The 15017-nt window shown below is 35.7% G+C and overlaps 1 protein-coding gene across 1 annotated transcript in view; it reads left to right on the forward strand.

Annotated features, from left to right (window-relative positions):
* LRRK2 (leucine rich repeat kinase 2) overlaps positions 1 to 15017 on the forward strand; it is a 131945-nt gene that overhangs the window by 72490 nt on the left and 44438 nt on the right. The window contains exons 32-37 of the mRNA XM_082740711.1: positions 3088 to 3289; positions 4341 to 4429; positions 10783 to 10970; positions 11921 to 12075; positions 13315 to 13461; positions 13599 to 13790. Coding sequence (XP_082596837.1) covers positions 3088 to 3289; positions 4341 to 4429; positions 10783 to 10970; positions 11921 to 12075; positions 13315 to 13461; positions 13599 to 13790 — 973 coding nt within the window. The remainder of the gene's footprint in view (positions 1 to 3087; positions 3290 to 4340; positions 4430 to 10782; positions 10971 to 11920; positions 12076 to 13314; positions 13462 to 13598; positions 13791 to 15017) is intronic.

Consider the following 15017-nt stretch of genomic DNA (forward strand, 5'->3'; position numbering starts at 1 on the left):
TTTCTGGGGTTGCCAAGATCAAGAATTTGATTTTCAACAATGTCTAAACAATTTTTTAGTTCATATAAACTGGATTTTCTATTTCAGAAATTATGTTTTGATTTCTAAAGTTCTAGTAAGCCAAATGTGTCCGTAGGTTCTTAAAACACACATAAATTGGTTATTGGGGAGAATACTCATTTTTAAAACTTTCAGGAAAAATAAATTTTTCCAGAGTTCTACAGATACCATGGTATAAACTGCACTGAAAATTCCTCACACAGTTCAATACGCCAAACCCGGTGGTGAGTTTCACAGTTAGTCCCTGTTGGTTTAGCTCATTAGCACTAATGATCAAGGCCATGGCTTATAACGAGGGTCCTGTTTTGCCTGGGCATTCCCAGCATAATTAATAGTGTCCCACTACGTTCTCAAAAGCATTCCAATTTGGATGATAAATTATGTGGTCACCCTGGATATAATGTGTTGGCCAGTTAGTTTATTTTTGTTCCATTTGCACAGATTATGCTACTGTCTAAAACCTAATGGGCCATTTATAAATGTGTTGGTCTTTGTGGTGCCCGGCGAGAGAATTTGCATGTTTGTATCTTTCAACACATTTATCACAGTCACTAATGGCATCTTATGTAAGAAGAATGACATAGTATTTATTTGCAGATTTTCCTGCTCTCTTGTTGGACATATGATTAGAGAGTAGAGATTAATGTGACTTTTTTTTTTAAAGATTTTATTTATTTACTTGACAGAGATAGATCACAAGTAGGCAGAGAGGCAGGCAGAGAGAGAGAGAGGAGGAAGCAGGCTCCCTGCTGAGCAGAGAGCCCGATGCAGGGCTCGATCCCAGGACCCTGAGATCACGACCCAAGCCGAAGGCAGCAGCTTAGCCCACTGAGCCACCCAGGCGCCCCAATGTGACTTTTAAGAAATGCAAAATATTATACAAAAAATATTACACAAAATACACAGATGCACAAAATTGCATCTAATTAAAGAGTCTCTCTACCCAGGCAGTTTTCTTCTCAGACTATACCAGTACTTCCAGAACTTTATTGTCACTTGTAATATTTTAATAGCTTCTATTTTTAGTATATATTTATTATATATATAATTGTTATATATTTTATTATATATGTTGGCACATATATCATTTTTAAAGAGACTTCTTCAAAACAAAAAGAATAGTTTGTTTTGAAAAAGCCTGAATTTAGTTGAAACAAATAAAGTATGGTTAGTTTAGTTGAAGTATGGATAAACTGGTTAGTTCATCTGACTGGACTAGTAGCGCTTTAGCATGATAGCAAGTTACCACTAGTGATCAATAAAACCAGTTTTCTTGCTGCAGTTGTTAATGAATTCTGAAGCTGACACAAGGCAGTAAAATGAATGCTTTGAGAAATGGTCGCATTATCTGAAGAAAGATGTATATTGCTAGTGGTTGCATCATTCTGGCATTTTGGTTTGAAAATCTATCTGATTGCTTTGCAGAATACTGGCTCTTTGAGAAACATTCAGAACCAATGAACCTGCCAGAACTTGAATATTCTTTCCTCCCTGACATGCTTCAATGTGTAATCAAATAGCAGCTTTTTTTAAGCCATTAGAGATTTTTTTTCCCCCTGTCATTTGTTTTTCATTTTCTTCTTCTGTTTTGGCTCTTCTCTAATCTTTCCCTGTCTCACCCTTATTAACATGCGTTTATGCAAACTCTAGAATATATTTTTTTTCTTTTTTGGCTCTTGGTGACCCTCTAATCAAGCTAAAAGAAGTAGGACGAAACACAATTCTGTGCCAACATTATCCCTTTCAATCTTGTCCAGCCCATTAGCAGAGCAGGATCCTCTGTTGGCCCCATAACTCAGCCCTATAAAATTCATCCCTTTGCTATGTAATTTGCTTTCTGTGAGAACCCTTGTTTACTTCTACATGTAGATTTTCTTTCTTGGTTTAAAACACTACCTTCAATATGAAGTTCTATTTTATCTTAATTTATAAATGATGAAGAGAGGGAAAATGAAAAGTGGAGATTAGTGGAATTATATTTAATTTGCTGGGGCACTGGATACATGAAAACAATTTTTCGAATGACTGGAGGGGAATATGTAAATAATAGTATGGCTGCTATGAGTAAAGCTCCTTAAGGTTCAGTTATGAGTAGAAAAAGAGCACCTAAAATCTGCATGTGAATGTGTAATAAAACCCAATTTCTGTTTATAATAAGTTAAAGAATTTAGAAATTGTCAGGTAAAAAGAATACAAGAATATATACCTGGGTTGAGAAACAGGGAGAGTTTGCCACCTGGTGGTTTTCAGAGGAATTTTAGTTACTGTTGTTAACAGTTGGATTTCTATTTAAAATCAGATTTTTGGGGGGGGGAAGTTTGGAAAAGATTTTTTTATTATAGAAATTATGGTCTAAAAGTCATTCTTTAAAAAAATTTTATATATTTCAGTTAGTAAACAATGATTAGATTACAAGTGTAACAGACCCCCAAAAATCATCTTCTTGTGTCAAAATCATTTGTGTTAAGATGAGTTATTTTCCCAAGTTTGAAGTGCCATGAAAAAGCATAGCTTGGGTGAGGAGACTTCATGTCTATCTCTGTTGAAATATACATTCCAATAATGCAACATTTTGCAAATAACAAGCACAAAATTTAATATTTTTACCTTATGGCATAGATATATTCATCTAATAAGGCCCCAAAGTTTTGTAATACTTACTCACTTCTAATGCTAGCATCTTTATTACATATATGTCTAATGTATTAGAAAATAGCAAATCCTTAATTTATGGTTAGTAATTAATCCTGGGTTTTGTCATGGGTTTTCTGGATAGTTAAATATTTCAATACTATTTTGTTTGATAGTTCTTTCTAAATTGGCTTCTGTGTTTACATTTTTCTTATTTTAATATCATTTTATTTTTCACAGTTTAAATAGTTTCACATCACATTTTGATTTTATTAAAAAATACATTTCTAAATAGTATATCACTTCCTTAACAACTATTAGCACTGAATTTACCAACCATCTGACAAATACAGGAGTAAAATGGATTTTTACAGCTTGTCATTTGTAATTACACAGATCCGAGATCAGCCTGTTGTTGGGCAGCTGATACCAGACTGCTATGTAGAACTTGAGAAAATCATTTTATCAGAGCGTAAAAATGTGCCAATTGAATTTCCTGTAATCGACCAGAAACGATTATTACAACTCGTAAAAGAAAATCAGCTGCAGTTGGATGAAAATGAGCTTCCTCATGCAGTTCACTTCCTAAATGAATCAGGTTTGTGGGTTTGTTACATATTTCTTCAAAGCTCCACTGTAGTCATTTATACAAATGTATCTGAGCCTTGTAAAGAATTTATATACAAAACTTAACAGAATATCCATAAGATTCTTTGATCATCAACTTTTTCCTTTTGAAAGGTCATCATGTGCAATCATGTTGCATTTTCATATGCTGTATTGTAGAGAAAACATTTAGAAGCTATCAAGGGCAGTAGTGGGAAGGGTATCTGAGCAGCAGTTAAAACATGTGGGTTCTAGAAATTGACTTATCTATTCAGGAGCTTTGAGACCTCGAGCATGAGCTGAATCCTTTTGTAGTGTCAATTGAGTTTCGTGTGTGTGGAGTCATTTGTATACTATAAAGGGGATTATTATTGGGGTGGTCTAATGGGGCACTTAGAATATCGATGGTTGCCTGAAAGAATAGATCTTTTGAATGGCAAATCTTGCCTGTTGCATTGCACATAGTCAGCATGATCTCACAGAAGAAAACACTCAGCCCAGCTTCTGTGCTATATGGTTACTTGATCCATATGACCTTGCTAGAATGTGTGAGTTGGTTTGTAATACTAGAGTCATTGACCAAGAAGCTTCTTTTAATCCGTAGATTCTGTTGTGTGAAAAATGAATCTTTGCATGGATTATAATCTGTTTTTTTTCTCTTATCATTCTTAAACCAGTAGCTTTCTGCACTCTTCTGTGTTTGTTAGCTATATTTGAAAATAAGGTATCTTTGTAGAATATACTTAGAAAGCTAAAAGATTCTGTGAATTTTTTTTATTATTTGTAAATATATGCAAGACAATGCATGCCATTGTCTCTAATTTGCTTATATGTGATCATTTTATCTAGTTAAAAATACCTTATAATATTTGTACTTTAGAGCTCGGGAACTGGGATGCCCAGGTTCTAGTCTCAACTCTTCCACTAACTGCTGAGATTTCCTCATCTGTAAAATAAGGAAGTTGGACTAGAGTCTCTCTAAAGCCCCTTGCTATTTGTGTATTGTAGATTCCATGTTACATTGTTTGATTTTTTTACTACAGGGGTCCTTCTTCATTTTCAAGACCCAGCATTGCAGTTAAGTGACTTATATTTTGTGGAACCCAAGTGGCTTTGTAAAGTCATGGCACAGGTTGGTGTCTGGTATTTTTGTGGCATGGGGGTAATGATTGAAGAGAAGCACAATGATTGAAGAGCACTGAGCATTATAGATTTTGTACTCAGTTAAGGTAGAAAATCCTGTACGTGTAGAATACTGTAGAACAATTCATTTAGAAGACTGCATTAAGTAGAGCTTCATGGAAGAAGGGAAGATGATTGAGGATTCACTTCTATATCTTTGTTTATGACTTACAGACAGATGTTGTATCACTGTGTTCCACAGTGCTTTTCTAGACCCTGATGACACTTTGGTTTGGTTATTGGTATAGTCAGTTGAATGGAAGCTCTATGAAAATCCTTGGGGGCAAATATACTTAAGAAAATTGGATTGATGAGCATAAAACCTTTAACTAGATAACATGGAGGGGAGTTTTCCCTCTTGAGTGGACTATAAGCTCAAAATTGCTCACAGTTTTGGAAGCTGGATAGTGATGGTTATGGCTGTCCTTTCTCCATTTATATTTATGTTGAAAAAAAATTTCTTCTGCCCATGATAAATCAATTACCAATGAGTTTATTTAATTAGTTATCATAACCCATCTCTATAGTTGCCATAGAAATCCATTCAAGCAGAATATCCTAGCTCAGTGTTTCTCAGTGTCATTGCTATTGAAATTTTGGGCCAGATAATTATGTGTTGTACATTGTAGGATGATTAGCAGTTATCTTTGGTCTCATCCACCTCGATGCCAGTAGTATTGCCCCAAATGTGTCCGGATATTGCCAAATATTGGTGAGGGTACAAAATCCCCCTGGTTGAGAACAGCTGCATCTAGCTTAATCATGAACTGAAGAGAGCTGGGGAGGCTGTGTCTAGCATGTTTACTCACTGGCAACCATTTTGTTTGTGAGCATAATTTACAGTTTTTAACGTGACTCCCTGAATCTCTAAAATAATTCTACTTTTTTGGATTAAAATAATCTCTTCTAATTAAACCACACAGTAATTAAAATCCCTTCAGATAATTTTGAATGATGGTTCCTAAATTTTGTCTAAGGGGAAAAAAAGGAAAGTATTTTGGAGGGGGAACTTATTTTGGGCTAAGTCCTATTTCATGGACCTTGAGAGCATATTGAAACATTGCTGGAAGTGGCAATTGTAACATGACAGTAGTGATTATTTTGGCAGATATTTTAAAAGTAGGTTTTCTTCCTTTTGCACATATGCCATGAGGAGTGCGATTCCACTCATTTGGTAAATGGGAATGAAGCTGGTAAAGTGGTCAAGACCACAAGCTCTGGAGTCAGCATGACCTGCGTTCAAATTTTTTCTATATCTTTCCTAATTTTGTGACATTTATTAATATTTTAAGCCTTTGTTTCTTCCCTCATACCATAAAGATAGTTACAATATTATTTTCTGTATTGCTTCCCTAACTCACTGTAAGTGAGAAGTAAATGGTAGCTAATTTTATGTTTGACTTACTTGGTAATTAAAGAAATTATTTTAAGAAATTAAAAAAACCCTTCAAAATTATAAAGATGCATCCATATAGTTTTGGAAAGTGTGCCAGGTACAGAGCTAAATAAAAAATATGTGTAGGTGGGTGTGTTCTGTACAGCAAAGGGAGTTTAAAATATACCCTGAGGATTTTGTTGTCCTAAATGGCACACTGTTTTGGAAAATAACTAAAGTCTATATAGTCAAGAAAAGGCTAAAGTTACACTAAAAAGTGATGTGCTTCCATGGGAATTGGGAATATTTAAAGTTGCATAGATATGGATAATGCAGGGGGCATATCTGATTCAGTAGAATAAAGAACTGGTTTGCATCAGAATCACCATCTTTTAACAAAAGCAACCTTCCACCATAACCACAGTAAAATCCCTGAGGATTCATGGGGTAATTAAGTTGAAACTTCATGAAAGTTCTTATTAACATAGTTATACTATAAATATAATTTAAGTAAAAATTAAGTCAAGAATTTGAATACTTCAAAGTTACATTGAAAGATAAATCTAAAGAGTCAGAATAATAATCTAAATTTCTTATTAATTTAATAAATACCATCATTTTTGTTTATACTGATACATTAAAATATAATGTTATTTTCACCAAGACTTAAAGAGAATGAAAACTATGGTCAACTGAAGACAAGAAAGTCTGGTCTGACACCCATCAGAAAAAATAAATACAGGTGTTTACTATCATGAATCATCGAGGCAAGGAAAGAAACAATTTCATGGTGCAGAAGCTCTAATGAGCCTACTCACCCTTTCTGTGCCCCAGACTATTGGTTCACTAAACTTATTTAAAAAGTTTTCATTACTGCACAGGGAAGTTTGTAAAACTCATTTAACCATGTGACAAAAGAGAGATGAGAGGGACTTATTGAATTAATCAGGTGGAACATTAAAGAAAGAGTTTGCATAGCAGTTTAATCTTGACAAAACCTTGGGTGAGGAATTTGGAAAAATTTCTTTCTTTGCATAAGGGCATAGATTAGTATTGTAAGTTACTAGGCTGAAGGAATATGAGTTCTTTCAAAGGTGATAAAATTAAGATAATGTTTTAGTTTTTTACTGCTATGTAACAAGATACCCCAAAACTTAGAGAAAACAAGTTAACTTGGAGTAAAACATCAATATTTTCTTGTTTCTCACTGTTCTCTGGGTTGGCTGTGCTCAGCTGTGCGGTTCTGCTCCACATGGCATTAAGGTTGGTTTGCTTTGTTGAGCCAGGTGGGAATGCCCAAGAGAGCTACACTCACACTTTTGGTGTATTGGTTCTCCTCCATATGACCATATGCCCATTCCTTTCATATGACCAGTCCTTTCAAAGGGTAGACACAGAACTGATAAAATGTCACTTCTGCCACATTCTAGAGATGAGAATAACCAGAAAGCCCATCCAGATTCAAGAGGAAGAGAAATGAATGGATTTCTTTTCTTGAAGGATCAAACACCATGCATATGTAGGGAGAGAAAAAATTCACGTGTCCGTCTTTGGATACTATTTACTACAAATAGTGGTAGCATACAATAGGTCTACTAAAAACAATCCAACACAAACCTCTATTTTAAAATCAGTATGTCTAGGGGCTCATGGCTGGCTCCGTCAGAAGAGTGTACAGTTTTTGATTTTTGGCGTTGTGAGTTCAAGCCCCATGTTGGGTGTAAACATTACTTAAATAAATAAATTTAAAAAAATTTTAAAAATGAAGTCAATGTGCCTAAATAAAACAAATTAGAAGAGGTATGCCATAATGGCTAACATATAAGTGTTACTTGTGCACTGTTCAAACATTTTCTCATGTAATTCTCAGAGCAACTCTTTTAAATAGTATTATATTAGTCTTCATCTTGAAGATGAAGAAATTGATGGGCAGAGAAGTGAAATAATTTATCCAAAGTTACATATTTAGAAAGAAGTAGAGTTAGGAAGTAGTCAAACTAAGTAGTTTGACTCCAGTACCTATAAAACTGACCCCAGGATAAAGTGCTCCAAACTTTATTTTCCCCAAATTCTGTCATCCAGCAATTGGTTTGATACCTGCAGTGTTCTAGATATTGTTCTGCTGTTGGGGCTGTAAGCATAGATAAAACAAGGCTCCTGCATTCACAGACCTGACATTCAGCTGGGAGGAAATAACCAATAAATAAACACTTAAAATGTCAGGTGGTAGAGTGCTATAAAGAAAATATAAAGTATGGTTGGGAATAGAGTGTGAATTGTCAGACAAGGTCTTAGCAACTCTAAAAATGCCAGAACAGCAAACAATTTTCTTTACCCCCTAAATTATAAGAATGTCCTGGGCTATAAAGTGCACAATATGGGAGAGGTCCCAAAGTGCAGTTTTTATTATTTAATGACCCATTTATATATTATCATTAGACACAATTATGTTCAGCCAGTCATGCATTCATTGATTCAATAAACATTGTATATACCAAATAGAGATACAAAGATGAGGGAGAGAAGCCTTTGGGCCTAAGGATTTTACAATCCAATATTTCACCCAACTGCATGGTAAAATGCATAATGTATGCTCCTATTGAAGTATCCCTTACATGTTAAAAATCTAAAGAAATTAAGCACGAGCCTTTTAAAATTTTTTTTAAAGATTTTATTTATTTATTTGAGAGAGAATAAGTGAGAGAGAGCATGAGAGAGAAGGTCAGAGGGAGAAGCAGACTCCCCAGGGAGCTGGGAGCCTGATGTGGGACTCAATCCTGAAAGTCTGGGATGATGACCTGAGCCGAAGGCAGTCGCTCAGCCACTGAGCCACCCAGGCACCCAATCACCTTTTTAAAAGGTGATGGACATTGGGGAGGGTATGTGCTATGATAAGTGCTGTGAATTGTGTAAGACTGATGATTCACAGACCTGTACCCCTGAAACAAATAATACATTATATGTTAATCAAAAAATAGAAAAGAAAAAAAGTTAATTTGGCTAAATAAAATGAATAAGAATATATGGATAGTTGTGGCTAACATATGAGGGCTTATTATATGCTAAAAATTGTCCTGTCACCTTGTGAAAGACCCGTGGATCCCCTTACCCAAGAATTCAACACTGCCACAGGATGCAAACAGCAAGAGGTTCTTTATTGTAGCACAGGCGCCTGCGGGTGGTCAGCAGCTCCTGCTAGCTGAGCACACCTGGCTGGGGTGGTGCAGGATTTTTATAGACAGGTACATACAAGTCCCGGATGGGACGGGGCCGATTGGCTGACAATTTGAACATTTGAAAAAAGGCATACTTGGTGTTAGCGGATTGGCTTTGGAAGACCCCCTCGTGCGAAGAGAAAGGCGGGAAGGGGAAACAAAGAGGGTAAGTTTGACCTTATTACTCAGCAGAAAGACATCCTGTCTACGTGCCTATGCAGCCCCCTTGTCTGCGTGACCTTGCCTCGGCTATTAGGAGAAGGTATCTTGTTCAAACAGGAGACAAGTGTCATGCCCTAAAAGCCAAGCGGTTACAGAAAGGCAAAAGAGCAGTTACATTGAATTCAACCCTGGGGGAAGGGTCTTTTCATTGCAAGGGGAGGAGGGGTACTCTTACACAACAAAAGAGCAGTTAATTAGTTAACGACGGGGGGGGGGGGTCTTTCACTTGCATGCCTCACTTGTCTTATTTCAGGGTCAAGGCAATCTAAGGGACAGTCACTTTTGTTATCTGATTGAAACTGTGGCTTAAGGAAATTATATACCTTTCTCCGGATAACACAGCTAGTACTAGAACCTGGATTTGAACCTGGGTTCTTCTGAATTTATACTTTAGCTGCTATGATTATGCTCAAAGCTGATTCTATGGTCTCTATGGTAGTATCATCTGAATTTCTTCTTAAATAAAACAGATTCTCGGGGCGCCTGGGTGGCTCAGTGGGTTAAAGCCTCTGCCTTTGGCTCAGGTCATGATCCCAGGTTCCTGGGATCAAGCTCCTCATCTGGCTCTCTGCTCAGCAGGGAGCCTGCTTCCCACGGCCGCCCCCCATGCCTGCCTCTCTGCCTACTTGTGATCTCTGTCTGTCAAATAAATAAATAAAATCTTTAAAAAAAAAAAAAAGCTTCCAAATCTTAAAAAACAAACAAACAAAAAAACAGATTTTCAAGCTTCATGCCAGACCTATGGATCACGACTCCGAGTGGAGGCCAGCAAAATTCTGTAGTTACTTTGTTTGAGAATCACTAATAGACTCTACTATACTACCTCCCTTCTCATTGATAGAAACCATTTTCTATTCTGTAAATGTAAAGTAACATTTCTATGGCAAACCTATAGTGAGAACACAGTCTGGAAGATAATTTCCCTGTGAATATATTGTGGATGAGACTATAATAAGGATGGGGGGGGTGTTGGATTGATCTGTTAATTAGAGCTGGGAAAGCTTAAGTTTCATTGACTTCAGAGGCTCTCTCTAATTTTGGATTTGAATTCATTCTCTTAATTTAATGTATCTTTTGTGGAGGAGTGATTGCTCCACTGGGCTTCCAGGTGGCATGGCAGCTAGTAGAGAAATTAGGTCCTGTGTTCTACCTGACAACATTAAAATTGTTCTGATCACTTTCACCAATTAAAGAGACACAAAATGCTTTGAATTCAAAACTTTTCAGAAAATAGGGGCACCTGGGTGGCTTCATCGTTTAGTGGTTTCAGCTCAGGTTATGGTATTGGTTCCTGGGATCCAGCCCCGAGCCCTGAGCTCCATGCTGGGCTTTACGCTCAGCAGGGAATGTGCTTCCCCGTTCCTTCTCCCTCTGCTCCTCCCCCTACTCCAGCTCATACTCTGTCTCTAAAATAAATAAATAAATAAATTTATTTTTGAAAATTTTCAGAAAAGAAATTCTAGTGATTTTTTACAAGTTTAAATCTTTCAGATTTTGACAGTGAAAGTGGAAGGCTATCCTAAACATCCTAAAGGAATCATTTCACGTAGAGATGTGGAAAAATTTCTTTCAAAGAAAAAGAGATTTCCGAAGAACTACATGTCACAGTACTTTAAACTTCTAGAAAAATTCCAGATTGCCTTGCCAATAGGAGAAGAATATTTGCTGGTTCCAAGCAGGTAAACTTAAACTTAAAAATTCCGTTACCCTTAATACCCCACCGGCTATAATACCCCACCGGCTATTATACGTTTTAATTGTCAAAATAACTTTGGTTTATAGTAAGTGTACTAATGTTTTTGTTTCCTGTGTATACTTTCTACTGAAATGTAGCATTTACTTTTAATGAAAACACTATTTTTGACATTTTTAAAGTAGAGTAAATGACTTGTTTTATGTATGTAATTACTATTTGGTTAAGCACTGCTTTAATTACTTAAGAAAGGGAGATAGTGATTAGTGTGTGTGTGTATTTGTTCATGTCTGTCCTTACATGGCAGCCGAGAGAGTTATATTACACAGGTTCTGGGGGAATCACTTCTTGGCCTTTTGGCTAAGATCAAGTGTAGACACGTTCTGGGAAGACAGTGAGTTTTCTTCGGAGAATTTATGGCAGTGAATTTTCTGAGGAAAGCAGTCATACAATGAAGGCCTAAGTTCTAATCCTGTATTATAGAAAATTTTCTTGTTGCTTTATATTTTCTTATTGCTGGGAAATGTTATAAGGTGTATGACCTTGAAAAGTACAAATTGCATTGATTGGTAGATGCTATCCAGTTCTAAAAATTGAATATTCTAAAAATACACATGTGCTTTTCATAGGACATGCATTTTTTTCAAGTTTTGTATAATCCCTTAAAACTTACCTATGTGTAACTAATTATAATTATTTATTAGTGTAAATAAGTTTGCTGAAAAAAATCCCTGCATCTGAGCATGCATTTGAATTGATTGAGTAGCCACTGAATTTTTGAAGAAGGAAGGGCATATAGCAAAAGAACATTATAAAAAAGTGCAATTGCCTAGAATATTTATCTTGAGTTCATTGATTTTAGGGAGTAAAACACTTTGCTTAACGTGGTTGGGTGTTCTGTGAAGCTATATAGTGCTGATGTCCTTTTCTCTTTAGTTTGTCTGACCACAGGCCTGTGATAGAGCTTCCCCATTGTGAGAACTCTGAAATCATCATTCGACTCTATGAAATGCCTTATTTTCCAATGGGATTTTGGTCCAGGTTAATCAATCGATTACTTGAAATTTCACCTTACATGCTTTCAGGAAGAGGTACGTATTTAATGAAGACTTAGTGTTTGAAAAGTTAGGGGAAAAGCATATTAAAATTGTCATGTCATTTTCACAGAGCTTACTTATTTGCAAGGCCACTGAAAATCAGAAAATAAGCTCATAAAACTTTGGAGTAGCCAAGATAAAGAAAGACACAGAGACTCACATACATAGATGCAGTTTGTCGAGAGGAAATTTCTCAAGTCCTCACTCAAAGCCTATTTGTTTTTATTTTAGCACATTTATAATAAGTAGGAATATCTTGCTTTCCAAGGCAAAGTAGAACAAAATTTTAGAAGTAGAAGCAACAATTTTAGAAGGTAAGATTATAGGAGTAATTGATGTAGAAACACACACACACACACACACACACACACACACACACACACACAAAGGAAAGCTAGAAGTGACTATCACTGCAAATCCAGGGAGTTTTACTTAATAGGTTGTGACCATTCAGACCATTCAAATGCAGAGACTTTAATAGTTCCCTTCTTCCTTGAGTGACTTACAAAATAGAATAAAAATGGGTGTTTATAATGCTAGCTCTTTCTTCTGGAAGAAAGAGAGATCTTAGTGTTCCGAAGGGAAAATATCATTTTGGGGGTTTAAATCAGCATTATGTGGGTGTTACTGTATTCTGAAATAAACCTTATCTTGCAATTAATATAGGTAGTTACATTGCATTAAAACAAAATATTCAGGAAGTTTTGATTTTATTGTGACAACCAACCTTCTTTTAAGAGTTTTTTAAAGTTATGAGAGTTTGGGGTTTTTGGGTGGCTCAGTCCTTTAAGCGTCTGGTTTAGTTTCAGCTCAGGTCATGACCTCAGGGTTTTGAGATCAAGCCTGCTTAAGATTCTCTCACTCTCTCTCTGCCCCTTCCCACCTACCACTCTCACTCTTTCTTGCTTTTAGAAAAAAATATTGAAAGTTATGAGAGCTTATTTATGATTCTTTTTCTTCTATTAAGCATACTAAACTATTAAACATCATGAACCTGAACTCTCTCTTGGGTTACTTTTTGTTTATTTCCTTGCAAAATTAAGGCTAAAATACTTAATTTCATATGTAATAGATATGGATGGGTGCTTGCATCATTAACAATTCCAGCACTTTGTTTCAAAACAAATATATCTCTATTAGTTACTTTTGGCATGTTCAGTGGTTTTTCTGCTCCTTTAATTTATGGAGTAGTTTATAATTAATGGATACATTTGGGTCCATTTAAACTTTCAGAACGAGCACTTCGTCCAAACAGAATGTACTGGCGACAAGGCATCTACTTGAATTGGTCTCCTGAAGCTTATTGTCTGGTAGGATCTGAAGTCTTAGACAATCATCCTGAGAGTTTCTTAAAAATTACAGTTCCTTCTTGTAGAAAAGGTAAGGAAATTAATTCAAAACTTTGAATTATGTCACTAAAGAAATTTAAACATTGAAAAAAAAAACTGTAGTTTCCAGCTTTGAAACAGAATATGGTTCAGAGGGGGTGTTGATGAGCTGTCCTTTGGATTATGTAGGCTGTATTCTTCTGGGCCAAGTTGTGGACCACATTGATTCTCTCATGGAAGAATGGTTTCCTGGACTACTGGAGATTGATATCTGTGGTGAAGGAGAAACTCTGTTGAAGAAATGGGCATTATATAGTTTTAATGATGGTGAAGAGCATCAAAAAATCTTACTTGATGACTTGATGAAGAAAGCAGAAGAAGGTAGTGTTGATAGAACTTTTTAATGTTTTTAACTGATATTTTCAATATTTATGGAGTTTTGCAATAATTGTAAAAATTATTCTCATAAAGGATGAGTTAGGGAATACTATATTCAATTAGAGTGACAGCTGACAAAGATGGATTATATTTGTTACCAAGAAAACATTTGTATTCTAGATTCACAACATTTTTGGTTTGAGAGTTTGAGTATTGGCTCACTGAGCAACTTATCATCTGTGATAAGGAATACTAAAACCTACCTCATAGAATTGTTATGAGGATTAAAATAGAAGTTGCATGCTTCCAGAATTTGGCTATTATAAATATTGCTGCAGTAAACATAGGGATGCATATATCTTTTTGAATTAGTGTTTTCATTTTCATTGGGTAAATACTCAGTAGTGGAATAACAGAATCACATGGTGTTTCTATTTTTAATTTTTCAAAGAAATTCCACACTGTTTTCCACAGTGGCTGCACCAGTTTGCATTCCCACCAACAGCAGCACATGAGGATTCTTTTCATTTCACATTCCTGCCAACATTTTTATTTTTTGGTTTTGATTGTAGTCATTCTGACAGGTGTAAAGTGATACCTCATTGTGGTTTTGATTTACATTTCCCTGATGACTAGTGATGTTGAGCAACCCAAATGTCCACTGATAGATGAATATTACTTGGTCATAAAAAAGAAGGAGATCTTGCCATTTGTTACAACATGGACGGAACTAGGGAGTATAATGTTAAGTGCAATGAGTCAGACAAACAAAGACAAATAAACCATATGATTTCACTCTTTGTGGGACTTAAAAAGACAGAACAAACAAAGGAAGAAGAAAAAAAAAAAAAGAGGCACAAAAAACCCAGACTCAAATACAGAGAACAAACTGGTAATTACCAGAAGGGGAGGTGGGTTGGGAGATGTGTGAAATAAATGCAGGGGAGTAAGAGTACACGTATCATGATGAGCACTGAGAAACGTAGTGAAGTATTGAATCATTATATTGTACACCTGAAACTAATATAACACTGTATGTTAATTATACTTGCATAAAAAAATGGGCTAATACATAGAAAAACTTAGCAACTTGTTAACCATGTGATAAGTGCCCTCACGAATGTGGTTTAAGTACAGAATAGATTATTTCCTAGACAGATGTCAGTCCTAGGCAGTTCTGAATTCTAGTTTCTAATGACTGAACCTAGGAATAAGTTTTTAACATTCTAA

Source organism: Mustela nivalis (genome assembly GCF_964662115.1).
Source record: "Mustela nivalis genome assembly, chromosome: 7".
In the NCBI taxonomy this organism is placed as follows: Eukaryota; Metazoa; Chordata; class Mammalia; order Carnivora; family Mustelidae; genus Mustela; species Mustela nivalis.